This window comes from Grammomys surdaster, unplaced genomic scaffold (assembly GCF_004785775.1).
Source record: "Grammomys surdaster isolate TR1022 unplaced genomic scaffold, NIH_TR_1.0 721, whole genome shotgun sequence".
NCBI lineage: Eukaryota > Metazoa > Chordata > Mammalia > Rodentia > Muridae > Grammomys > Grammomys surdaster.
The window spans coordinates 2,202,757-2,229,983 of NW_021605140.1; the positions used below are offsets into that span (position 1 = coordinate 2,202,757).

Genomic DNA, 27,227 nt, shown 5'->3' on the forward strand with positions numbered 1-27,227 from the left:
GACACCAGTGTCGTCAGGGCTGTCAGCGGGAACCCAGAGTTTTTACTACGACACCAGTGTCGTCAGGGCTGTCAGCGGGAACCCAGAGTTTTTACTATGACACCAGTGTTGTCCGGGCTGTCAGCGTGAACCCAGAGTTTTTACTAGGCATAGGAATGGATATAAGAGAAATGCACACACACATACATAGGAATGTACAACTACCCACTGGGGACCTAGACACAACAAAATCCCAGTAACAAGATTACTACATCATCCTGATCTCGTTGATGAATACTGCTCACAAGCAGGATTTCACAGGAAAGACAAGGTAATGGAGGCCAATAGGAAGGTATGAATTGAATCTGGATCACACTGCCATTAAAGCAATGGCTCTCAACCTGTGGGTCACGACCCTGTTGGGGGTTGGAACACACACACACACACACACACACACACACACACACAAAGTTGTATATAAACACATAAGCATAAAGACAGAAAAAGGGGCTGGTATATAGTTCAGTGGTGGTATAATTGTCTTACATGCACAGGTCCTGGGTTCATTATTAACATGACAAATAATCAGCTAAGATAGATTCCTTTTAGTAAGAAATTAGCTATCAGGATAATAGAATTAGAAGATCAACATCTAGCTACTATCAAGCGATAACTGATTCAGGCAAGAAACCAGTAGACACTAAAGTTAGCGGAAGTCTGTAAAACACTAAGATATGCACACAGAGTCAAATTTTTCCAATTGAAAAAAAAAAACTTCAAGAGGAAAAATGACATTAGAGAAAAATAGAAGTTCTAAACCGAGGGTGTTTTGCTTCCTCGAGGACATCTGACAGCTGCTGACACATTCTTACAGGTGGCAGCGACACTAGCATCTACCTGGGAACAGTCAGAGGCTCCTAGCCTCAACCAAAGCCTTATCTAGCCAAACAACACTGCAGATCTGAGGAAAACTCAAGCCACAGTCTCATCTACACCGTCAACGTTCACACCACCAGGAGTGTGATCCATGCAAGATACTCCCACTCCTCAAATACACTAGCCTCTCATAACAAAGAAACATCAAACAAAAATTGGGAGATAGTCTATGATATAACTACCCTAGATCCATAAATAATTTCAACATCAAAAAATAAATCAAGAAATACACAGGAAGCACCCCAGGTTAAAAGTGAGTTAAGAGACCAGATGAAGAAGGCTTTTCTGTCAGCTAAGTGAACAGAGCAGAGCTGAGAACCACCTACGGACTGGACAGCAGCACCGTATTAGGGCTGATTCTAACTTTGACAGCCATGGACAATGAACGCACAAAATGCTCTGAGGAAGGAAGCGGACTTAAGTACTAGTGGCACAGCGTCATTGGGTATAGAGGTATCAAAACGACAGGGAGGGGAGGAAGGAGGAGGTGAGAGCAGACTCACGGGTGAGGACTTAACCTGGGAGACGGGCACCAGCTCTCCTCTATTCCCCCTGATACGATTCTGCAAGCCAGAAGCCACATCAAAACAATGCATCAAAATGTCACTGCCCTTCAAAAGTGTCCTCACAGATGACAAACACCAGCCAAAACATCTCCTCCTGTGATGTACTTTCTGTTCTCAATCCCATTAACTATTTCAGCATAAGGATAAAATTATTATAATCAGGAGTGAAAACTCTACTAAACATTATTCTTGAAGCTTATTGTTTTAAACTAGCTAGTTTATTTGTTTGTTTATTAAGACAAAACAGGGAGCTACTCTGACCCACACCGGCCTGGAACTTATATACCTCTGGCCGGCTGGAAACTCCCAGCAACCCTCTGTCTTCAGCCCTCCTATGCTGGGGTAAGAGGTGTGAGCCACACAATAGTGCTTTGCTCTACTGTACAGAGAACGTCCTTTCATCTTTCTATTAAACAAATGAACTGTCCAACTCAGAACTGGATCACGCTATCTGCTCAGCAGACACAGGCTCGTAAGCAAGGACGTCACCTCACTGCTTAGCACAGAAGCCTTAATCAGTGGTCGAATGCAGTGTCTCTTTATATTCTTGCTCTAAATTGATCATCAAAGGAAAGTGAGCTTCTCCTATTTTAAAGTTCTATTTTCAACACTTATTCACTACTTTCAAATTTTAGTAAATACAACCATCAAGCTGATATGGATTACGTCTGTCTGACACTCTTGAAGCAGGCTGCCAAAAAATGAGTTATGATGTACAGTTCAGTCAGTATTCTGAGTCTGTCAGCAGTGTCATTTCCTTTGTGCCCATAAATCAACCTACACAGTGTGTCAACACTTAGATGAGACAATACATGCAAACACAATTCAACCTGTACATATCAGGAGAAACGTGGACTTTGGTTAGGTGCCAAGGAGCTGTAATTTACAGTCCTTTCAGGAGACTTACATGTCTGGGAGAGGAAGAATCAGGCTGAACACTCTAGAAATGAACAGAAAGATGCATTATTTTACTCAAGTATCAAGAATTTCACAAGCAACTTTTTTTCTTAAACAAACAAACAAACAAATAAATAAAAAGCTTATTATCATTCTCCAGTGTACAAAATACTGGGCTTCACCATCAGCCCAGTGTGTTTCATTTCATTAAAACGCAGTATCAGTGTGCTTCATCCCTCCCGCTGATCCTCTCCCAGTTCACTCGTACCCTTCTCCCTTCTTGGTGCTGTCCTTCCTGCTTACATGTCTAGTAAGCATACAACTCTACGTGAGTGTCCTGGGTACCTAACTATATATGTGTATGTATCCAATTATATGTGTGTGTCCAACTACATGTCTGTATCTGTATACGTGTTATCCAACTATATATGTGTGCATATACAAATATTTTTATGCATACAAACCGGTAATATTTATCTGAGTTTGGTTCATTTTATTTAACATGATGATCTCCAGTTCCACCTATTTTTTTTTAAACGACATTTAATTTCTTTCCTTCCTTCCTTCCTTCCTTCTTTCTTTCTTTTTTTTTTTGGAGACAGGGTCTCGTCTATATGGCCCTGGCTGTCCTAGAACTCACTATGTAAATCAGGCTGGCTTCAAACTAAAAAAGATCTGCCACCATCAACACACTGCTCATGGATGAGTAAAATGTGTGTGCACATACATGTGTGCATGCACCTATCTCGGTTTTAATTCTTTTACTTTTGAGATTATACATTTTTCCCTCTTCCCTTCCTCCAACTCCTACCACACACCCCTCCTTGCTCTCTTTCATAGTCACGGCCTTTAATTTTTTCTGTTACATGCACATGTGTATGTGTATACATATATATTCCTAAATAGAACCTCCTCAGTCTGTGTGATTTACATGTATGTTTGATTCAGGGCTGACCATTTGTTACTGAGTCACCAATTAGGGACCCTTCCCTGGGGAAGACTATTTCTCCCACTCTCAGTATTCCTTAATTGCCTATAGTTCTTTTTGTCACAGTCAACTTTTAAAATGCTCTATAAGTGATTTTAGTAAATGTCTCCCAAACAAGAAATCGGGAACATTAATTCAAAACACAAAGCACCAGCTCCAGGAATTGTCTCATCAAAATAGCAAACACAGTGCACACCGCCCCTCATTTTTACTTATTTTGGCCAGTTAATAACTTAAAACTACACTGCTTAATGCTTTGAGATGGTGTTCAGTAGACAGGTCTGTTTTTCTGTCTGGCTCTTTACTACATGTAAGCCATATGGTTGTCACTCAGTCTACTCAGGAGATATACACAGGAACTTGGGTGAGCATGTAAGTCCTAGTTCCTGCTTACTGAAGAGTGGTAACTGAGTTTATTCTTTGCATGTGCATACCAAAATAATCAAGGGGACCACTGTGAAAGCCTGAGAAGATGTCCTAATGTCATTACACAACTCCTTCTCAAATCAGACCTTTCCCCAGTCCTAGCTCCTTCCCTGTGGCATACAACACATCTCTCCCAGGCAGTCCCTCACCACCTGCAACCGCACACAGCACCAAGCATGCTCAGTCTGCCATCTGGCACCTGGCTCTTGGCTGCACGTGAGCCTGGGTGATTTTTCAGTTCTGTCAACCTCAATTCCTTCTGAAGCTGTAACTCCTGTCTTCCTTTGACATTACTATTTTTCTAGCCAGCTACTTAAAAAGAAAATCCTGGCAGCCTTTCCCCTTGGTTAACCACACTAACCTGAAAGCAGTGGACAAAATTAATGCAGCGAGGGACTCTAGAGCCAGAAATGAATTTTTCCAGGTTAAGAAGACAAAGGGATAAAGTAGCCGAAGAAAAGCCAACACTTAAGAAGCAGCCATTTTAATACGTCCACTGCATTTGAGAAGAGACTTGATGACTGTTATTGAGGGAGGAAGAACTTAAAATGTTTCTCACTACACAGAGACCATGTCTGCCGGCTCTAACAGGACTAAAGCCTGCAACAGATGTGAAGCCTTCACATCTAAATCAGGACGTAACTCAAATAATGAGTGTTGACTCCACCAATAAAAGCTGCTTCCCTGGCAATAATACAAACCAAGAGGAGGGCAGACAAGGCCCAAGGGAATTCTCACAAAGTCAGCAACACTCACAATTCTCACAAAAGCTGCAACAACGAATGAGCCACGTGAGGAACAAGAGCCACCAGGACTGTGCAGTCACAGGGCGGTACTGAGGACATGGATATGGAGGACAGATTTAACAGATGTTAAATGATGACAGAGAATGGGGCTGGCAATTCAAAAACAGCAATATCCTACATGTTTTTTTTCAGATGCTAGCTATAAAAATATGGAAAAATCAAGCCATCCGAGAGCATCAACAGAACTGAAGCAGCAGCCTGTAGCCTGGAGAGGGTTCTGGACAGCAGCATGTCTAAGGGAAATAACCTAGGCAGAGTCAGGCATGCTGACTAGAAGGAAGGGAACACCCTATTAACAGCCTATATAGGTTTTAGGCAGTTCAGTCAGACATTAGGTGACACGGTGGATTCTCCCATTTTCTTAAATGCTTACAACTGACAATGTAGGTACTTCTGAGTCACTATTCAGTCAGTACCAAAGGGATGTTGATATTCTCTGTTTGAATAAAAACTGTCTCTACTTTTGACAATATATTATCCACCAATGAAATTTTTAATAAATCTCATCCACAGAAAAGAAGGCTCAAAGGTGGGAAACAATAGCTTAATGCTGATAAATTGAACCAAAATAAATCTCAAGAATGCAAATTCATATTTTTTAAAAAGATCTATCTATCTATCTATCTATCTATCTATCTATCTATCTATCTAATGTATACGAGCACACTGTCACTGTCTTCAGACACACCAGAAGAGGGTATCAGTTCTTATTACAGATGGTTGTGAGCCACCATGTGGTTGCTGGAAATTGAACTCAGGACCTCTGGAAGAGGAGTCAGTGCTCTTAACTGCTGAACCATGTCTCCAGTTCTGCACATTTTTATTTTAACAAGTCTCTTTTAATTTAAATAATTAGTTTTAAGTCAATTCAGTTTACATACAATTACTTTTTATACCCTGCTTTGGACTCTACATAATCTAATGTGAACCTCCATGGAAAATAAACCTAAAAGTTATCATCTTGTGGCAAGTTGGTGAAAGGTCTTAAACACAGAATGGAAGGCGGAGACACTGGTACCTTGAGCAGTGAGTACTGGCAGCTAGCTATCACCAGGCAGAACTGGAACACCCAGATGTCTCTGAAGAAGCCTTGGATAAGAAGGATGGATCCCAAAAAAGCCACAAGAATAGCCAGGACAACAGCTAATATATTCTCCAGGATCTCACGGTTTCTGTAGATGGAAAATTAACAAGCAGGTCTATCATGAGTACAAGAAATTCATCACACTGAAAAAAAGAAGGCATACCATGAGGCCTGCTAGGGTGCAGTTTGGATGTCTGGTTTGAATAACATTTCAGATTATACAGGAAAAAAAACCCTACCACCTGTGGACATGATACAGCTATCCTATGACACTACAAAAAGTTGTATTTAATTAATACTACATTTATAGTCATTAGCCATCCCTCATTCATAAACACCTCTGTAGTATTTAATAGCTTCAGGTCAGAAGCTGCCGGTGTCTTCATTGGCTCTCAGCGGGCAGACGCGTGGCCAGCCCTGACTCCTGCCCGCCGGCACGCTGCTGCTCACTACCTCCCTGTAAGCTGACCGCACGCTCGCCTTCAGCTCCTGCAACAGGCTCCATGTTGATGCATCTGACTATTCATTAGCCTTTTACTCATCCTGTCTTTTGTGCCAAAACTGGCAACCTAAGGTTTCTATGACCTTAGGACAAATCTTTTACATTCCATATTTACGCTTATGACTGATTGTGATTTAGTTTTTGTGATTTGGTCCAAGGTAGGGATTAAAATTTTATTTTCTGCACACAGAAATCTGCTACTTTAGGACCAAGTCTCCACTTCAGTGACTTGCATAGTATTTAAATAATACTTGGGCCTGGAGCATTTGTTTAAAAAAGTTCCTAATGGTAACTGACATTTATTTAGGTGGATCTATGATAATGTCTTTTAAGGCAGTTGTCCTTTTCTTTTTTCTTTTTTTTTTTTTTTTTGTTTTTTGAGACACGGTTTCTCTCAGTAGCCCTGGCTGTCCTAGAACTCACTCTGTAGACCAGGCTGGCCTCGAACTCAGAAATCCACCTGCCTCTGCCTCCTGAGTGCTGGGATTAAAGGCGTGCGCCACCACTGCCTGGCTTTGGGCCTTGCTTTCATGAGTTGTTTAGTAGGTCTGAAGTAGTGAACAGAAGGCTGATGCTGTCACACTTCTAAAGCAAGGTCTTCCTAAGCAGACAGCTGCTGAGACACATGAGCTTGTCATGGTCTGCGGAGCACAGGAAAGCCCTCGACACATCTCCACCGCTCTTCCAACAGCTTCCTGCTGTAAACAGCTTCCTTCCTTCTGTGCTATTCTGTATTATGGACTTCAGGACCCTCAGTTTCACCACTTTATCCCAAGATGTTTGCTGAATTCTACACTCTCCCTCCCTGTGTCATAAAACTAGGAACTTGAAACACACCGAGTTGTGTTGAGTTAAGAGTGCGCACCACCAACCCCTCTCATCTACTGACTTATCTCCAAGGTTCTGTCTGCCTCTGTTTGCTATAGTGAAGGTAAATCCAGTATCATTCCTACTTGTTGACTGGAAGCAGCTACTGGTCAGCAAGTCTGTAATAACCAAGTACGCCTACTACTGAGACACTAATGGTAAAGGCCGGGGTAACAGGCTTCCTCTTCCAACCCTTATATTTGGGAAAATAGTACCTATAATCTTAAGATCATAAAACACTCCATAGACTCTTTTAAGAATCAATTCACATTAATAATAAGAACATATCCTTATGGAAAAGAGCGTTTAATGGGCTTAAGAGAATTAATGTTTAAAAGCCTTTTTACTGTAAAGTCTGACCTCAGGAGGATGAAAATAGAAAGCATTTTCCAACACGATTCTCAGGTGAAAACATGAATAGCTAATTAGGAAGAACTCAGTTTAAGAATCTTATCTCCACATCTTTAAAACCATGCTCTGGTCTTACCTATCAAACAGCGCCAATAGAGTGAGTCTGTCAAAGTTAATGCCAATCCACAGCTGGGGTAAGATCCAGAAGCGGTAATAGTGCTTAACTTTTTGGGCAGCTTCTTCAGTGGGGCCGTAAGTGGCTGCCAAGTCAGGGCTTAGGTCAATGTCCTGCTGCTCCAACAGATCTGTGTCAATGGTCAACAGTCTATTCAACCGAATCTGTGGGAGAGAAAGCTAAAACATGCTGGAACTGAAAGGGTTAAATACTCTTGATCAAATTAGGACTCAAAGCTTCTCAGCTTGTAAATTACTTAAGCCTCTAATTCTGGTTTTCACAAGGAGTTCACTCCTGGTGAAACTCCACGATGCCTGGAATCTACACAAGGTGGCAACGGGAAGCAAATCAAAACAAAACAAAATTTGATCAACAGACCTTTAGGAAAGGTGTTAAAAGATGTTAATACATCTGGTGAGGCCAGCAAATGCCCTTGCTGTGGGTCACTGGGGGCCTCCCTCTTAAGGTATGAACGGTACTGCCAATATAAATCTGAGCCCTTAGCTCTCACTTCCCCCGCCAGTCGCATGGTGGGCATTTCTGTTTTATGGCCTTCTTTGTGCCAGCAGGGTCCTCACCTGAAGCTACACAGCAGAGTACAAACTATTTCTTCACTTTCATTCTTCTATCCACCAGCTCTCCTTTTTCCCTTGCTTCTGTTAAATGTACTGGCTTTGTCACAGCACAGGGCAGCACACAGCACTCTGCAGTCTCAGGACTCCTCTACCATCATCTTTCCACTCCTGCTTCTAGTAGGCAAGGTCTTTACTACTCAAAATCACACAGAACAGTCCAGAAAAATTGCTGGTCTTGATGTTTAAATATTGATTGATACTTCTCTAAACATTTTCTTATCGACTATCCTAGGGTTTCACAATTCTAGCACTATAGATTTTTTTGGCACGATAATCTTCATTATAGGGCTATGCCAAACTACAGATTGTCTCTCAGCATCCCTTGCCCCGTCTCCTGTTTACAGTGGCATTCGTCCGGTTGTGTCAAGACACATTTCCAGTTACAGCCAAATATCCACTGGCTGGAAACCACTGCTCTATGCCTCTTCCCACCCAAGTCTTAAAAGCCTGCCCACAACTCATCTTCAAGAATCCACTAGACAGAACACCTCAGACTAAAATCCATCCATGTCACCAACAAGGATTCATCCATCTTATGCTTCCTGACTCATATCATATGCATCGTCATGGCAAAAGCAGGGTTTGCAGATCCCATTTTGTCTCATACAACACAGTCTCATATAATCATGTTGTTACTCAGCTTTCTCTCAACACAGACAGTAGTCAATAAGAGAGTCAACAGTCAACAGTTTAAAACAACATCAAATCCTATTACTCAACGTGAGCTTGCCGCCAAGCCTGAAGACCCAACTGTGATCTCCAGGACCGACTCCCCTGAGCTGTCTGACCTCCTCACGTGCACTCGTTCTCATGCACACACAGTCCACACACAAAACACACAATTATAAAAACAGAGAAGCAGATGAGAAGAAAAAGTATGGCACAGCCAGATTAGACAACAGTAAGTGGTCCTTTTCAGACCTGCAAAACAGAAAGCAGTGTGACTTCTGACTCACACATGCGTACATCCAGGGCTAACTGAAGTCTCTGAGGGTGCAAGACCGTGGGATCAAAACAAAGGGGATTTTGTCACAGTTTCCAACAAAAGCAACATTTTGTGATTCATTAATCTGACTGATTTTTATGGGCAGCTATATAAATGGAACTTTTCAGACTGAATCTAAAAAATGCATCACATTATAAAAAGTTAAAAAGCTTACCATATCATGTGGATAAAATCGAACTGAGGTAGAACTTGATACGTGAGAATCTGTGTCACTAAAATAAAATTAAAAAGACTTTAGGGAGTAGATAGCTTGTCAAACGGTGTTTTGTCTGGTTGGTTTTTAAATTCAGTTAACAACTGACAGTATTTATACTAACTTCACTCTTCGATGTAAATACCAAAGACCAAGTCTTCATTCTCCTAAGCTGTGACCCAGAGCACCTAAGTTCAGCCTGCCTCTCCGGCTGACTGGAATAGTATGGACAAGATAAGCTTAATCTGTGATATAAAACAGACTGAAATGTATCAGTACAGTCATTTGGATTTCAAACTTGAGGCTCTACCACATTTACAGTACCAGGGACTACCCTCCTGTAGGATTCCATGGCGGAAACCCCCAATCTCGCTTTTTCATTACCACAGAATCAGCTAACCTTCCACTTAGTACTTTCTGCCAGGGTGGATTCTGAGATACGACTAGGTCAGCAGTTAACCTGAGTGACTGTAAATTCCACTGGTTTAAAAGACACTAGAAAAATATGTAACCGCCAAAGTTACATTAACAGATACACATAGCCTATTGGAAGTCCTAAAATAAGAATCAAATGGTCATTGTGACAAAGTGAACTAATTAATCATGGATTTCAAAGTAACAATGGGAATTGAATTAATAAGGTTATTTATTTAGGAAAAAAATCAATATGCTTTATACTATAAAAGAGTATATGATTTAAATATCGAATTTATTTGGTTTCTCCTAAAATTTTTATTACCTTACTAATTCCTTCCCCACCACAAAACAGAGAAAAGTCAAAACAAACAAGAAACACCTTTAATTCTGTAGAAATGAGTGCATTACGGTAAGTATTAAACTTGATATAAGAATTTCCAAAATAACTTGTATCTTACATGGCGGTTTAGAGTTAATAACAATTCACATTATGTCTGAAAGTGAGTGAGAGTGGACAATATGTACTCTTACAACATGACAACTCATTTGAACAGGTATGTGCAGGCATCCCATGACATACACAATCTTCTAAAGCATCATGGGATGCAATAGCAGTGTGGACAGTGCTTTCATCCAGTAGAAAAAAATAAGTTTAAAAACAAGCTTCCACATCTCAAAAGTTAAACCTTAAATGTGAGTCACACGGTCAGTCCGTCTGACGCCTCCACACCTACCAGATATTGGATGCTCTTCTTGCTGCTGGTTCGAAATTCACAAGTGACATGTCACAGCCACCCGTCTCATAGAGTGTAGATGAGAACTTACCTAGCAAATGAACAAGTTTTGAAAGCAGTCATTAAGATAGTCAGTTCTCCTTTATGGCATACTAAATTTCCTACTGTTTTACAAAACTCCTACAACCCATCTTAAAACCACAATCTCCATGCACTTGAGAACGACATGGGGTAAAATGGCAGCGGATGTGATCAGTATTAAAAGGCAGAGGTTCGAGGCAGCTCCTTTTTTCACCTCACTTAGACAACCCTATGGATGAATGATTTAAGGTTCCGAAGCTACCTTGACATGAGCGGTCCTATGCAAAACTGCTTAAAGTTTGAGACAGTTCAAACTTCACAACAACAAAATGGTTATTTTTATTTTGTTCAGAAGAAATGAAAGTCAAAATGGCTTAAAGGAAGCTAGTATTGGTGCTAATTAAACCACTTATTAACATCACTAGCTGCACAATGTTTCCATGGGAGTTGTATAAACATTTTGGAGTGACAATTGTTACAACCAAATAGCTCTATAAAATCTAAAGAGATTAAAAATCAAACTAACTAAAAATCTAAGAATTAAAACCTAGCTCTTAAGAGGCTGTGCAATCCCGTTCCCCTTCCCAGGAAGACCCTGCTACAATGCCGTTACCCACGATGACAGCACGGCATTGCCTATGCTGCAATGCCCTCCTCCCACCTGACTATGACGGCGCTGTCTAGAACAACGCCTTTCTATATGTGAAAAGAAAAGGAAAAAGAAATAAAATGAATAGAACAAGAAATAATAGTACAAAAGCCCAGTTGTCTTGAAACAAACTCCAATGTATAAACAAGTTCCTACTAACAGGATTTTAAAGCCCGGACCCCACTTGAAATCCCTTCTTGCGGATGTACGGAGGCTATGGTGGGGACTATGATGGGAAGGGCACATAAATACATCAGTGTACAGTTTTAAGAAGCCAACAAGATAAGGTCTATAATTGGCAACTACATGGTCTTGTCAAGGATTTGAGGATTTACAAGGGTTTGTTTCAGAAGCCGGGATAACTGAGACTCTACAGTCTTTTACCTAGGCTGGCCTTGTACTCCCTATCAGGTCAAGGATGGCCTAAAGTTTCTGATTTTCTCTTCTCTATATCTACATGCGTGTGCCTCTAACCCACTTTACTGAGTGCTGGGGCTGCAACCCAGGGCTTTGTGCTCACTAGACAAACGCTGGACTCTGCTGCATCCTAGTCCTAAACACGAACAATCTTTAAACAAGTGTTATCCAAAACTGCTTTCACAATTTCATATATACATGTATTATACACTGAGTTCTGGTTACTGGCACTCAGTATCGAGACTCTAAAAGACTTATAGGACATTTTGACTATAATTTAATTTTTAACAGGACTCCGTCCCAAATAGTAAATAAGACTGCTTTATTATATTCTATTGGTCACAGATAAAATATGTAAAACTCTACCATTGTATTGTCTGTGAGAATGACATACTAAGATAAGTCAGACAAACAGTTCTATGAAATACTCATTTCAACAGAGAAAGAAGGAATTAACTCCCCATGTGCTCAGGAAAGGGGCAATACAGTGACAGTGGCAAGTTCTAGTATTTTAAATATTAGAGCAAGCATAAAAAGAGAAAAATACTCAGTCCGTGTGCTATAGTTTTATTTTTCAAGGGTGGAGTATGAAAGATATGGACTGCCCAGAACCGTTTTATCTCCTGCTTCAGTCAGTCTCTAATAGTTACAAAACTGTATTAGTGGCCACAAATGAGATGTAAAGCTGTCAATATCTTACCTCTTACTGGAAATTTCCCTGAATGCGTGAGTTGCAGAGATTGCTATTGAACAAAAAGCAAATAAGCTCTGTGTGTAATGCTCAACAGGAGAGGAACGTCTACACTGCCCCAAACCACATGTGCACACATTTCTGATCCTTTATTAATTTTGTACTTAACAGTTCAAATCACTGCAGGATTTTCTGAATATCTAAGCTTTACATGGGATTCCAGTAATCTGTTCTGTTCTCCACACACTTACAGCAGTATCTCTGCACAAGCCGTCACTAGAAGACGCTATGTTTGTAACTTTCAAATGCAACAGTGAACAACATGGACTCATTCTGTACGCTATCCTTTATGTGTAGGTATTGAATTTAAAAAAATATGGAATTTCATTTAAACACAAAGAATATAAAATCAACTTTTCTAGAACTTGAAAATTTCAGCATTTTGGTATTTAAATGTGTAGCTTTGAATGTCTCTATGTAAACCAATGATGGCAAAGGTAATATCATTTAGTTAGGAATAAACTATATGAAACAATGGTTACAGGAAAAGAGGCCGAAAGTCATGCGTTTGATAGGAGGGGGTTACGTGGGAGGGGCTGGAGGGAGGAAATGGGAAGAACAAAATGATGTAACTGAATTCTAATTTAAAAATAAAGTAATAAAATTTAGAGATTCAAACAGAAACAAACTATGTCTCCAAACAAGCATGCCTCCAGCAGTATAGGACGTGTCAGGCTCTTAGAGTAACGTGGTACACACGTTTCATGGTGCTTTCCGGCTCAACTGCACAGCAGCACTCCCCTGCGCTCTGTCTTTGCCCAGAGCAAGTGACGGCATGCTGCTAGTGCTTCACTTTGTTCACAAGATAAACACACTGGGAACATGTGCAAAAATATATATCATAATGTTTCCGTGAAAATTTTATTAACACTTCAATGCACTAATTTGATAATCTAGCAAAGGAAAATCTATTCCCAAACTGAAATAAAACTCTACACTACCAGTGTAAGAACTGAAATGCTCAAATCCAAACTCTAAACTCAAAATGTTCTATGACTCCATTTACTATATAGCATTTTAAAACCCTCAAATTGTATATTCTTTCTTAAGGAACGGAGACAAGCCAGGAAGAAAGCAAAACACCCATGCAGTATGCCTTCTCCATTTGAATTCTGACTACAAGCAAACCAGGAATCTACTGCCAGTTCATAATTAACCATGTCTGAAAGGGTCAGTCATGTATGAGTCAAGAAGAAAACAAACAACTTATGACCAAACAAACACTACAACTGGAACTTCTTTGTAAAAATGGTATCATCCACAAGGCAATTTCTAAGAACAAAAGAAAAGTTAATGCATCTGGATTTTGTCATCAATGAATATTTAACAATTAATACTACTACCAATCAAAACTCAATCTGTGAATCATATACTGTCTTTTCTGAGTAGGAAAGTTTTATAGCAGCTTCAGGGCATAATGCGAGCCACAAACAACGGAGACCTAATGTCTAAGGACTAACGCCAGAAACGGCAGAGCGGATGCTCTAAACAGCCTGGCGTGACTCTTCCAGACATGGGCAGTAGGGGAACTCTGCAGTTTCTTCCATCGGAAGGACGGACACTCACCACAAGGTGCACAGCATGCCGAGCACAGACTCTCCCCTTCGAACCCCCTAGGACAGCCTTGCTGCCCCCTTTACGCCGGCATGTTCTGGAAGGAGGAGGCTACTAGGACACATCTCTTTAATCTTCCAGGGACCAACAACAAAAGAGCCGTTTTATTTTCCTGACCCTTCTCTTTAGATTTGAAGCCTACTTGTCCGTTTGGGTCCTCCAAGTGTGAACCTGGTGTGGTGCCTTACTGGAGCCTCCTGCTTATGAAGTGTTACTCTTAGGGCAGGAAAGGGCTTCAGGAGCTGAGCTACATGGAGGTAGCTATGTCAGTGTTTCAGAAGACTTCTGGGAGAGCCACACACTCTCAGTGGGAAGTACTCCTGCCTCCTTCTGGTCCCGTGAGCATCATGCCCATCTCTCCAGGACTATTACACCAATTCAGACACAAGCCTTTAGGATCAGGTCAGACTTATTGGATGGTATCTCCTTATTACCATGAACAGTGACTCTTACGTCTCTGAGGTAACCTGAGTTCTCATCCAGACAGAAATGACTCACTGTATTTCAGGATAATGGACTTGTTTCTCCTCACACCACGAACCAGCAAACTTTCTCTATGAGGAACCAGATAATAAACATTTAAAGCTTTGTGGTCCTGATATGCTACTGTCAGAACATGGTCCAGGAATGGAGTTGTTCAAAGAGAACTCTGTGCTTGTGAGAAAACTCCAAGAAACCATAAGAGTTTTGTGACCTCAGTTTCTTCAAAGACACAGGATGGGCTTTCCCGGCCCTCCCAGGTGCAACAGATAGGAACTTACTGCAGATTAGTCACTACAACCAGTTACTGTTGTTTATATGCCTCTAAGAAAAAACATGTTTTTGCCACATGTATGGCTTGCCTGCCATGTGCGGCTTGCTATGGTGATCGTATGCTTTATTCATGTGACTGGCTACTCTTAACCCTGAGAGTTAATTTTAAAATGGAGTTTCTGTCCGATGCTGTGAATAAAGTTGGCTACTGCCGAGACTTTAGTCTGCCTCATTTTCCGGCTCTTCTCCCAGGTCACACTGCCAACAGAACCGTCAACACTCTTACGATGTAATGTTCAGGTCTGCCATTGTAACATAAAGTTACCACAAGACACATTTTTCCTTATTTATTTACAAAACTAAGTGTCAAACTGGACTAAGCCCACAGGTTGTAGTCTGCTAACCTGTGCTCTACCTAGACCCACAGTCTCAGGCTTGGAAACCCTTAATTCTTTTTAAAAAGGCTTTATTCTCAATCATGATGTTATATGTGTGTGCTGAGTGTGGGCTTGAACACCTGAGTGAACGGCTTGTGGAGGTCAGAAGAGGGCATCAGATCCTGGGGCAGGAGTTATAGACAGCTGTAAGCCACCACATGGGTGCTGTAAACCAAATCAGCATCCTTTCCAAGGGCAGTTAAGTGTTCTCAACTGCTGAGCAGTCTTTCCAGGCCACCAATTTCTAGGATATAATGAAAATCTTTTAAGTTTCATTATTCAGAACCAGCCCATCCTCCACACAACATTGTGACAGGGCTTTAGGAGTGTGACAAAGAGGGCAGATGTGAGAAGCCTAATTAAAGGGGCCTGTGGGGGACACTGGGTTGCACAGGATCGACTGCTTGGCAGCAGAGACGTAACTGACACGCTTTACTGAAAGGGCCCGTGCTCAGTTCCGTTCCGACTCGTCTCATTTCCCATTTAAGGCCCCACTCTTGCTTGATTGTCAGGTCAGCTGAACTTTGTTTGCAAGGGACACACATAACCTCAAACTGCTCTTGTGTCATCGCCTACTCATGGATTAGTTCAGAGGGGCAAGTACTCTGGTGGCATTTAGGACACATAGAGTGGTCAAGTAAACTAAAGGGCAAGCTACAGAAGAGGAGCAAACACCTGTAGCTTGACAAGTTACATCGAAAATATCAAGAGACTCTTAGCCCTAAACACTAAGAGGACCGACAACCTAGTTGTTTTTAAAAAATGAGACAAATACTGAGATATCTGTAGTATATGTATGCTCCCAAACAATCAGGAGATGCCTATCATCCAGAGTCACAAGAGAAACCCACAGTTCAGCCATAGTAAGATCCCATCAGGGTTAAAATTATAAAGGCCAACGACAGCAAAGCACTGGCAAGAATACAGAACGGATGTGCTGGTAGTGGTGTTGCTGGTGGTGTTTGTGGTGTAGCTACAGAAAGACATCAAGTGTCCTGCTGTATTACTTTCACCCTTACTCCTTTGAGACAGAGTCCCTCACTGAATCTGGAAATAGATGAGTAACTAAACCTCCAGGGACCCTCCTGTCTCTGCCTCACACAGTGCTGGGGTTACATGTGCATGTGGCCCCATTTAGCTTTTTACATGGGCACTGGGGATTTGAACTCAGGTCCTTGTACTTACATAGCAAATGCTCTTACCCACCTAGTCATCTCCCTAGCTCTAATGTAAAACTATTAGGGGTGAGATAGTTTCAATGGTAGTAGAGTACTCACCTGGCATACTCAAATCCCTTAGTTTAATCCTCAACATCACAAGACAGAGAACCAGTTCAAACATTTGTTTATAATATCCATAAACTAGAAATTACCCAAGTCCTCATCAACAGGTAAATAGATAAACCATACACAATATGCTCCCACAGTACTACAATGAGTAGTTTCAAGAACAAACTAATACAACAAAATGAACCGCAATGATGCTTCATGGGGAACTCAGCACAAGAGGTCACACACATGGTCCATTGTATCTGCTTCCAGATGAGGGAGGGATGACTTCAGTGACAGAAAGCAGAGCAATGTCTGGGAATGCAGTGGGAACTTATGTAGAGCAGGAAACTGACAGAAGACAATGGGATACAATGGCTCATGCAGAGCCCAAGGGGCTACATACCTGGAGCCATCCCCCAGTTTCTGCCTTATTGACTACAGCCTGGAATGTTTTTATCCTCAAATTCTAGGGCTCAAGTGACCTTCCCATATTAGCCTTGTAAGTAGGTGAGACTATAGGTGTCTACCAGCATGCCATGTGAACCTGTTTTTTCAAGCTTGATTAGCCTAATGCTGACCATTTTTTCAGAGGTCAAAAAGAAAAGAAAAGAAAAGAAAAAGAAAAATGAACACACTTTAATGGATTCTTCTTTTACAAAGCTACTTAGAACACTTAGGAAGTGTCAGCTTGTTTGTGCCTCCACAGCACCTAGCATGGTATTGCATGTAGCTGGTGCATGCCAAAGGTGTGTGTAAGCATGTGTCTCTGAACACGCTGTACTGGTGTACAAAACCAGTTTCCACAGTGGTCCCTGTAGAGGTGGTCTGACGGACCTAGGAAAGAAGTTATCCTTTACCTGGAGATAGCACTCTTAGTACAGAAATTAGGATAGTGCACTAAGTTATTTTCCTTCGATAGGTCAAACAATAATGCATTGTTTTAAAGTTGCAAGGTAAACTGCAAAACCCAGGTTTTAGAAAAATGTCAGAAATCAAGATTAATTTTATGCACTGGGTATATACCATGATTTTATATTCCACACTCCCTAATGTGACACTTCATCAAGGGCCTTTGATGTTTAGGATTCTGTAGATGCTGGGTTCCCTGTCTTCGGCTTCCTCAGAACCATATTTCATAGTACTAGAAAGTTCTGTGTTCACATTGAAAATGCATTTGCAACCTCTCAATTATCAACAGTAAAATAAGAAGTTTTATAAAAGGGAGGGTGTGCCAAAAGAACACAGAGTAGTAAATCCCGCGCCCAGAAGAGGGAAGGCCTGCACGAAGTCACACATGGGATCTTCTGAAGGGGACAGAAAGGCTTTAGTTCTCTCTCACCTGCAGAACACCATCTGATAAAACTCACTGAACTGTTCTGAAACTGCTCCTTTCCTAACTAGCTTCTCATTGTCGACAGAGCAGACTTCTGGGCTGGGCAGACAGTCCAGTAGATAAAGTGCTTGCTTGAACAAGCATGTGGACCTGAGGTCAGATCCCCAACACCCGTATAAAAGTGGGACATGGTGGCATGTACCTGTGATCCCAGGGAGAAGTAGAGTCAGGAAGATAGTGTGCAAGCAGGGGCTCTCTGGCCAATCAGTCTAACAAGCCATGCCCTCCAGGTTCAGTCTGAGAGGACCTGCCTCAACACTACAGTGGGAAGTGATAGGACCCTGTGCTGATCTCGAGCCTCTACGTGCACACGCCATCAACTCAGATTTACTGAGTAAATCTGAATAGTATCAACGTCTTTAAAACATTTTATGTGTACGGACATTTTGCTCACATGTACGCATGCATACCTCATGCCCTAGGATGCCAGGAGAGGCATTGGATCCCCTGGAATTAAAATTATAGGTGGTCGAGAGCCACCAGTGGGTGCTGGGAATTGAACCTGAGTCCTCTGGAAGAACAGCCAGTGCTCATAATGGTTAAGCCATCTCCCTAGGCTCTCCTTTATCTACTCTTATGATTTATGACTTGGATTATGTGAGCTATTAGCTGTTAAGTGGTTCTCTCGTAATGGGCACCTCAAAGGTCTTTTACAATTTTTCAAAATTATGAACAGTACTAAGTGGCTAAATGCATTAAAATTCATGTGTGTAAAATCTGGAGATACAAATACATGGGCGTTTTGGTCTGCAATGTGAACCTGCCCTACAAAAATGACTTCCTGTTTAGTCACCCATTTCTCCAAACTCTGCCATGGATACTACACTGTCAACAGATGAAAAAAATTCTCAAGTTGTTTTTAATTTCCAATTCTAAGAATCATGAGCGAGCTTCAGATCTGACATTAATATTGCGTTTAAAATTTTATCTTTATTTGTGTTTTCATGTATGTTTGGTTTGGGGTGACCATAATCCTCTACCTTTCCTACCCCTCACCTTCCCAACCTCCATCCCACTTAGCTACTTTTCTTTTCTAGTAGGTGGTGGCCTTCCATCTATTGGTGCCAGTGTTGTCAACTTGCTGTGCCGAAGGCTGAAGCAGGAGCTCCAGCCTCATTATCCTTAGTAACTGCACTCCCTGACCAGGCAGCTCCTCCTCCTGCGGCTCAGTCACGCAGCGACCATGTTCAGGTCACTGGTGGGGAGACAGAAGAAAGTGAAAGGCCCATTATTTCCAAGTCACTGGTGGAAACATCAAGACTGAAATGTCTTTGAGTTGGGTTCTCCCATTTTCCCTGTCTTCTGGGAAATTTCACCAACCCCAGGAAGATACAAGTGAAGAAAACACAGGAGCCAACCTGTCTTCAGTAAATGGCTCCCATACCATCCTTAGAGAAAAATGAAATATCATCATTTTAGGCACTGATTTTGAGGTGTTGCCCAAGAATCCAACTTATATTTTACCTAATAAGAGCACTACTCAAGTTTAGTTTTAGGTATGTTTAACATCGGAGAGCAGATCATCTGGTCCCGCATGTTAACGGCTTCTTCACAACATGTTCGTAAGAGACTGCCTTTGGATCGTCTGTAAAATTCCTGGAGCAATTCAGGTACCCAAAACTGTGTAAAATATTATTCTGTAGCTTTTCTATGATGACAATGGCAACTTCTAAATTCTATCTAGGAAATAAAAGGTTAGGTGAGTTTCTTGTCCCCAGTCTGCCAGTTAAAATATAAACAATGTTTGAGCTCTCCTTATAGAGCAATTAAAAGCAGGAGACAGAGTTACAGGGATGTTCACTGTCCTTGACTGATTTCTACTCCAATTCTAATCCTGAAGAATTACCCACTGCTGCACACACAGGCCCATGTAAAGAGACTCCAGCAAAGTGTTTATTACAGTAGGAAGTATGAAGAGACATCTTAATGAGCTTGCTGAACAGATTAAATGAATTATAACCTAGTGCTATTTTATTAACCAGTACTACCAATGGTTAGTACTAGCAAACGAAACACACTAACGCCAAGCATGGCACATTTAATACACACGGTCCTTGCACTACGCCTGGGAAATGGCATTAGTGTTACCTCCTTTGATAAATGAAGGAACTGATGCTTAGGGAGAGGAGACAACCTGCCCTAGGTCACCAAGGTCACACAGCTGGGAAGAGGCAAAGCTTGGAAGATCAACACCTCTGACCTCAACACTCACTTGCACTAATGTGCACATACCTACACACAGAGCCACACATACTTTAAAATCAAATCAATCTTTAAAATGATGTTATGTTCACAATGTAGCCAGCGATAATTACATCATTTGAACCATTAAAGCATTTGACTAACCTTGCACAGAATGAATTGTATAAGAAAGGCAATATCCCAAATTCCTCTAAGTTATATTGCTTATGATTCAGTATCTGAAGTTAACAATTAAGCATGCTAAGTAAATTTGTATGAATATATGGATATGTGTATATTTATATATACATGAATGTCTTTTATAAATACATATTGTACATATGTATATACTATTGCATGTAAAAATCATACGGGAAAACTTTTTCGATAAAACTAAATCTGAAAAAAAAAAGCCTTTGTAAACAGGTCATTATTTTTAGGGAACATTTTACCTTTTCTCTTTGTTGACACTTGTGTGTGTGTACGTGTGCGTGTGCGGGAGTGTTTTATATGAGACGTCTGCTCTCTTGTGGGTTCCAGGATTGCTGACTGTGACAGGAGGCACCTTTACCAGCTGAGCCATCTCACAAGCCTCACTTGGTTTCCATTCTAGTAATGAATTCTTATTCAGAAAAATTATCAACAGTTTAATTTTATGCTTGGTCTGTTAGTCTAAAACTCTGAAACAGTTTAAAATGAAGCTCTCTAGCCAATCCACTGTCATAGAGCCAACGGGCAATTCTATGTGGCCAGTACATTATGCTTGCAGACTCACAACCCTTTGCTACCAGGAATCTTGGCTTACATAGTGATTGGAATCACATTATAACATAATGGATTATATCTGCCAACTGAAACCAATAAAGTAGCTAAGGATGTATGTGGAGCTCTGAGGCTGTATGTGAAACCTGCCTGGCTTTCTTCTCTGTCACTGCAACTTTGTGCTGCACTGCGCTACCTGAATCCACGTTCCCAGCCATGTGCTCGTGGACTCACATTTCTCTGTGTGACCCAGATTTCCTGTGCTCACATTCACAGTGGTTTAATCTAATACAGAAAATACTGTTATTAAGTAAGACTCACTTGAAAGCATTTACTCTAAGGAGAATTGAATTCTACTTTATTTTTACTCAAATATCTTCCTTAAGAGACTTTCTTACCTCTCAAATTACAAACTCAGAAGGAAAAGCTTCTGCACCTAGTGTTGTTTTGTTTTCTCATTGCATTTAGGTGCTGCCTGCTACACATGGCAATGCTGTAACTGTCTCAGATGGTCATTTTGCAATTTCTGAAAATCTGCAGTTCATGTTTACCTATGCAGTAATACCACTCTATAGTCCCAAGGTTTACACAATGGAAAAGCAGTCAATGAGTAAACAGCATGTCAAGTTTTAGCAAACCTAATTTTGGCTCCTTACTGCAATATATTCCTCCAACTAACACATAAACCGACAGTCACCTTTATAAGAGAAATGCCCACGTAATAGGGATCAGTAAGATCAGAATGAATAAAGGCTTGCAAGTGAGTCTTACTTAAGAACAAGATTTTCTTATTAACTTCAACCACTGTGAACCTGAGCACAGAAAACTTGGGTTACACAGAGAAATAGGCACACAAGCGCACGGGCTGGGAACGTGGATTCAGTCAGAAGAGTTTTACTGCAGGAGCTGAGGACTTGGCACTGGATCCTCAGTGCCCAAGAAAAAAGCCAAGCAAGGTTTACACACACAACCTCAGAGCTGCAAAGGGATGGGACACACAGGTCCCTAGAATCCCCTGGGCATCCAGTTATGGACAAATCAGCCAGCAACAGTTCAGTGAGAAACTCTGCCTTGAAAAATAAACCACCTAGTATCTTCCTCTGATTTCTACAGATATGTGCATATGCACATGGTGGGCGAGTACATTAGTGCACATGCATGCACACACGCATACAGACATACACATCTGCATAAGGAAATAGAAGCTTTGAAGTAGTATAATATGCCAATGCACAACGCATGTCTTTGGGTAAGTTTGCTACTACTGAGGATTTAAAGTATGCTGCATTTAACTTACATAATTTATGAGTATATTTATAGATATCTTAACAGATAATAAAATCTTTTATAAAGTTATCAGTCACAAGTAGAGCCACGTTATCCTGAGAATATTACAATTATAATGAACCCTATGAAAAGAGAGAGCATTCCTGTGCATAACATATTCAAATAATTTTTAAAAATTAAGGTTGTCTCAAAAACCACCTAAAAATTCAAGGTATTCCACATGGTATTCCCTGGGAATAATAGAAACATCCAAATTATTATAAGAGAATATTAGTTATAAGGAACAGTTATTAGCATATTAGCTGCCTATCAGTAGTAGATATGCTCAAAACAAAAAGTACAATAAAAGTAAAGAGAAATATAAAAAGAAAAAGCAAGTCATCCTCTTAAACGCAGTGCAAACAAACCCAGTAAGACAGTGCCCCGATGCATAGCTCCAAAATAAAGCCATCTTAGAAAAGGACTGCAGTCACTGTTACCCATTCGCTGCCAATCACAAGTTTCCAACCACCGAGATTACATCAAGCCTGCATACCAAGTTCATCGTGCAAACTGCTACCGCCTACGGCAGACGCATGGTCATGTGAGGCTTCTAAGTGGACACTCCCTTTTCTCACCAGCAAGGAGGCACTAGCACTGAGCACTGCAGCCTGGGATGGGGGGCGGGACTGGACTTTGACCTGGGCTGTGGACTGCTGGCCTTGCTGACCATCTTGAAGGCTAGGAGAGAACACGGATTGGGAAGACATTACAGGGAAGAAAAGAGAAAACAACAGCTAGAGTGAAAGCAATATAGAACACTGATTTCAAAATGACACTTTTTCAAATAACCTAAGAAGAGCCGGGCAGCTTTGTGCAGGTACTGTTTACACTTGCTCTGGTCCTTACCCATCCGATTGATAGAGGAAAGCAGTAAATAATACAGCGGTTACCTGCCAACCTGTGACTTTCTTCCAGCTCAAACCGACTAGATTCCAGAGTGAAGCAGAGAGAGCAAGGAGCCCGGAGTGTGCTCAAGCGGTGAGGCTCAGTGCTGGGCTCCAACAGGTAAAATTTACCTTGTAATAACTTGGCCGCTAAGATCTCAGATTCAGATACACAATAAAACAGTTTCTACACATGTGAAAAACCAAAGAATCTCTATCAAATGCAACCAAAATACAATGACAAACAAAAGAATACCACAATCTACTGCAAAAGAACCAAAGAAACATGACTCAACTGAGTGAAACACAACTTTATAGATAAAGTACTATTTACAATAGCTTCCATATTCTGAAATAAGGCTACATGTGTTACATACAAAACATACATAAAAAATACATTCTCATCACCAACTGTTACATTCTTTTTCTGCCCATATTGCAATCTCATTAACAAAGATCCATTATTTTAGAAAATATTAACAACTGGGAAACCTTTATTTCCCAAAGATACTCTAATAGTTTTATACATTTTATAAAACTTTAAAATTAGTATTTTGTTAGTATAAACTTATTTTATCATTTGTAAAACTAATTTTTCTATATTATTTACTCATTTACTTTTATGATAACTTAAAATACTATGAACGTCATTACTAACATTATTAATACAAGATTCATTTTAAGTTGATGAAATTCCTGCAATGGTCTAACTCTCATACATCATTCTACACACGATGCCCCAGCAATGTTTCACTCTGTGAATGTAAGTGTACTCTGAGCAATTCAGAGGCTGTCACTGACAGAACTAGGCACTAGAACAAGAAGAACGCTATCCAGGGTGGCCTCGCTTAGCTTATCACTTCTAGCGATATCATTTTCTACTAAGATTCTAACCCTTGAATCCACTGCAATCCAAGTCCTAGACACTGCTGACTGACAGTGAAGTAAAGGCTAAGTAAGCTGTGGCTATAGCAACAGGATACCTTAAACTACACCGACACAGCCATCCATCCCTGGAATCTTTACATTTTACTTCTTTCACTCATGTCAACTGTATTTCAAGCACAATAACCACACATCACAGCTAGTAGCCATCAAAGGGGTCAGTTGCTAATAATGACTGCTTGCCATATAGGAAGGACAGTATGTATTACAGAACATTTATCCCGCCAAAAAAGGCCTACATTAGCATGTCCTCTGCAGGTCTGACTCAGAGCCACTGAGAAGTGTACGCTCTAATAAGAAGCGAGCCTGTGAGCCTGCGAGTTCTGGTTGTTGCTCACAGTGGCGTTCCTTAGCCACTTAGCAGTTTCCTTAGACTATTTTCCCAGAAGCTATTAGTCAAGGGAGGGTCACGAGAGACTGGTAGTGTAGCTCAGTGGCAAAACCTTTGCCTACGTGTGTCAAACCATGGGTTCATCTCCAGCACTACAAATTTAAAGGGGAAAAAAAAAGATGATCTTGTTAATTAAACAGGTTTTCCTTCCATATATGGCTGATGCGTCCCTCTTCATCAGAAATAATCTAAACTTATCCAAGAGCCTCATCAAAATGAACTCAACCAAAAAATTTGTACTCAAAATTTTCTATCAGTTTTTTTTTTTACTTAAAGTCTTAAGAAAGATCATATCAAAACCAGTCACATTTTAATGTAAACAGATCTGAGAATATCCTAATCGTCAAACTACCAATGCACAATGTCTATCCAAGTATATGCAATATTTTCAAAATGTTAATCAGTGCATGAAAGTCAACTCCCAAATAAATGAAGAAAATTAGTCAAAATCTATGATTGTAACTATGGAGTTTTAAACGTCTAAAGACAGTTTAGGAGTACAAAGGCTTATACCCTTATTTCCTGTTTTCAAAACCCTCATCAGCAACAGGAAAGGCTGGCTCTTAGCAAACGGCCAAGAATCAGATCCCTAAGAGGTGACACTAACTAGGCCAATAGACATGAGTATGGCGTGATTGTAACTTCTTTCTTTCTTTTTTCTTTTACAAAAAAAAAAAAATCTAAGTCTGTTGTTATGGGGTGGCAAGCAAGCATACTGATAAACGTTCCCAATTTAAATGACAGACATACAGCTAGCTGGTCTTGACCATCCTGTCCTCTACACACCAAGGTGGTACCTGGTAATTCTACCTCACACTGTCAGCTTACCTCAGTGTCTCTCCAACTAAAATATAAATTCTAAGAGTATTGCACTTTGCCAAGAATATATAGGTTCCAGAGGGAAAAAAAATCTCCTGAGTATAAAAAATTGATGAATTCATCTGAACTCAAAATGACCACATGGATTTCTAACTACATGTTCTAAAAAATGACTGTAACCTCATTTTATTATAGATCTCTTAATCTCATATTTTAAATGAAGGTAAAGATATATTAAAGCCATTTGCTCTTCACCAACATCAGATGAGTTCCTTCTACTCCAGTACACCAAGGACTCAAAAATATGACACTTAGGGCAAAAAATAGCAAACTCTTTATATTATAAGGAATTTTTAATATTTGTCTTTATTTTAGCTCTAGTCACTAAGAAGAATTAACTGGGGCCTAAAAAACCTACCTACAAAGCTAACTTAATTAAAAAATTGTAAATAATTCTTAAGGAACTTATGATAATAAGATTGGAATAAGCATGCCCAGTCCCTTTGTAAGGAAGTTGCTCATTTAATCCTAACTCTCATTCATGTACGTTGTATCACGTTCTTTTGGGGTGGTTAAGTCACTCAGCAACGCTACAATGACTGCTATGGTCTCTTTCTGCAGCTTTGCTTTCTTTGATTCTATTTACCTACAGCCAACATCAATCTGAAAATATTTCGTTGAGAAATTCAGAAATAAACAGTCATACTTTCTGATGCATTAATATAGTTTATGATTGCTCTATTTTGTCAGCAGTTACTGTTGTTCAGCTCTTGCTGAATTAATATATCACACTGTACCATAGGAATGAATCAAAGCAGGGAGGGGGAGGGGGCGGAGGGGTGTACTATACAGACACGGGTTCTGTCTTAGCCACAGCTTCAAGATGCTGTGTGGCCTTGTAGACCACTTCCACCCTATCCAAGGATATAGGGAGCTACTTCAGAAGACTGCACTAGTATTTATAAAGCAACTGTAGTGATGGCATGGCCACACCTGTGTTACTCATTTTTGACAAAATGTTTTCCCAAAGCTTAAACAGTCATTCCATTCTCTACTTAGTTACGGATAACATTATTATTCAGTAGTTCACACTGAAAAGTAATGGCAATTTACTTTACCTCAGAAAATTTCCAATTGCAAAGGTAATTTACTATGTTGATATTTCACCTAGCTCTTTACAGATACATTTTTATTTTCATCTCACCCATAATGAGGTCCAGCTATATAGTCACATGCAAGTTTTGTACTGGAAGTATTCTGGAGTCTCAGTAAAACTTGCATATTGAGCACTGGAAGGTGACTTTCAAGTAGCCAAATGTAAGCCCTTAGAAGTAAATTCTTAACCAATAAAACTCTTAGAGAGGGGTAGGAAAATCCTGTGTGACTAGCTGGAGTTGGAAGGGTGACTCTAGCATTCCACCAGGCAGAGAAAGAAACCTACCCTGCCCACATTTGTTGGGCAAGTGAGACTCAGCAGACATATTCATGGCAAAGAATGAAAAATTGAAGATCAAACAGGCTAAAACTGTATATAAAAGGGAGACAGAGAGCAGGGAGGCAAAGGAGCTGTCTACAGCACGTATTATGCAAGGGCAAACGGAGGGTAGAACCAAACCCAAGTGGAAGATGCAGTCAGGCCTGCACATGAGACTGTGCCACATTCACCAGCAGGAAGAAAGTCCTGCAGGCAGGAAAGGTGGCACAGGACACAGGAGTGGAGGGCTCACAAAAGTTTCTACAACAAATGTGTCTTTAAATTGGATGTATTTCACATTTTTATGTTTTAAATATTGTCTCTACATGTTTTATGAAGTTGTATATTATTTAAGAAACTAGAAAATGAAGATGAAATTCCTGGGTATAATGTTAAACTCAACAACAAAAGAAACAAAAAGTTTTAAACGTTTAAAACAAACATTTTAATTCAGAGGGGAATATAAAATGAATTTTTAAAAACTAGAATTTTGCTATTCTGAAAATCAAGTTAA

General features: G+C 40.5%; 1 protein-coding gene across 5 annotated transcripts in view; it reads right to left on the reverse strand.

Annotated features, from left to right (window-relative positions):
* The window catches only part of Pcnx1 (pecanex 1), a 141,938-nt gene that overhangs the window by 45,330 nt on the left and 69,381 nt on the right, over window positions 1–27,227 (reverse strand). For 2 of the 5 annotated variants that reach the window (XR_003713212.1, XM_028782179.1), the window contains exons 8-13: window positions 22,694–22,878; window positions 10,563–10,653; window positions 9,373–9,430; window positions 7,539–7,756; window positions 5,617–5,770; window positions 2,389–2,421 (exon numbers count right to left, since the gene is read on the reverse strand). Coding sequence is in view for 4 of the 5 variants with exons in the window: in XM_028782179.1 (XP_028638012.1) it covers window positions 2,389–2,421; window positions 5,617–5,770; window positions 7,539–7,756; window positions 9,373–9,430; window positions 10,563–10,653; window positions 22,694–22,878 (739 nt within the window). In the remaining variant the exon portion in view is untranslated. The remainder of the gene's footprint in view (window positions 1–2,388; window positions 2,422–5,616; window positions 5,771–7,538; window positions 7,757–9,372; window positions 9,431–10,562; window positions 10,654–22,693; window positions 22,879–27,227) is intronic. The other 3 variants (XM_028782180.1, XM_028782182.1, XM_028782181.1) reach the window with 3 other exon arrangements.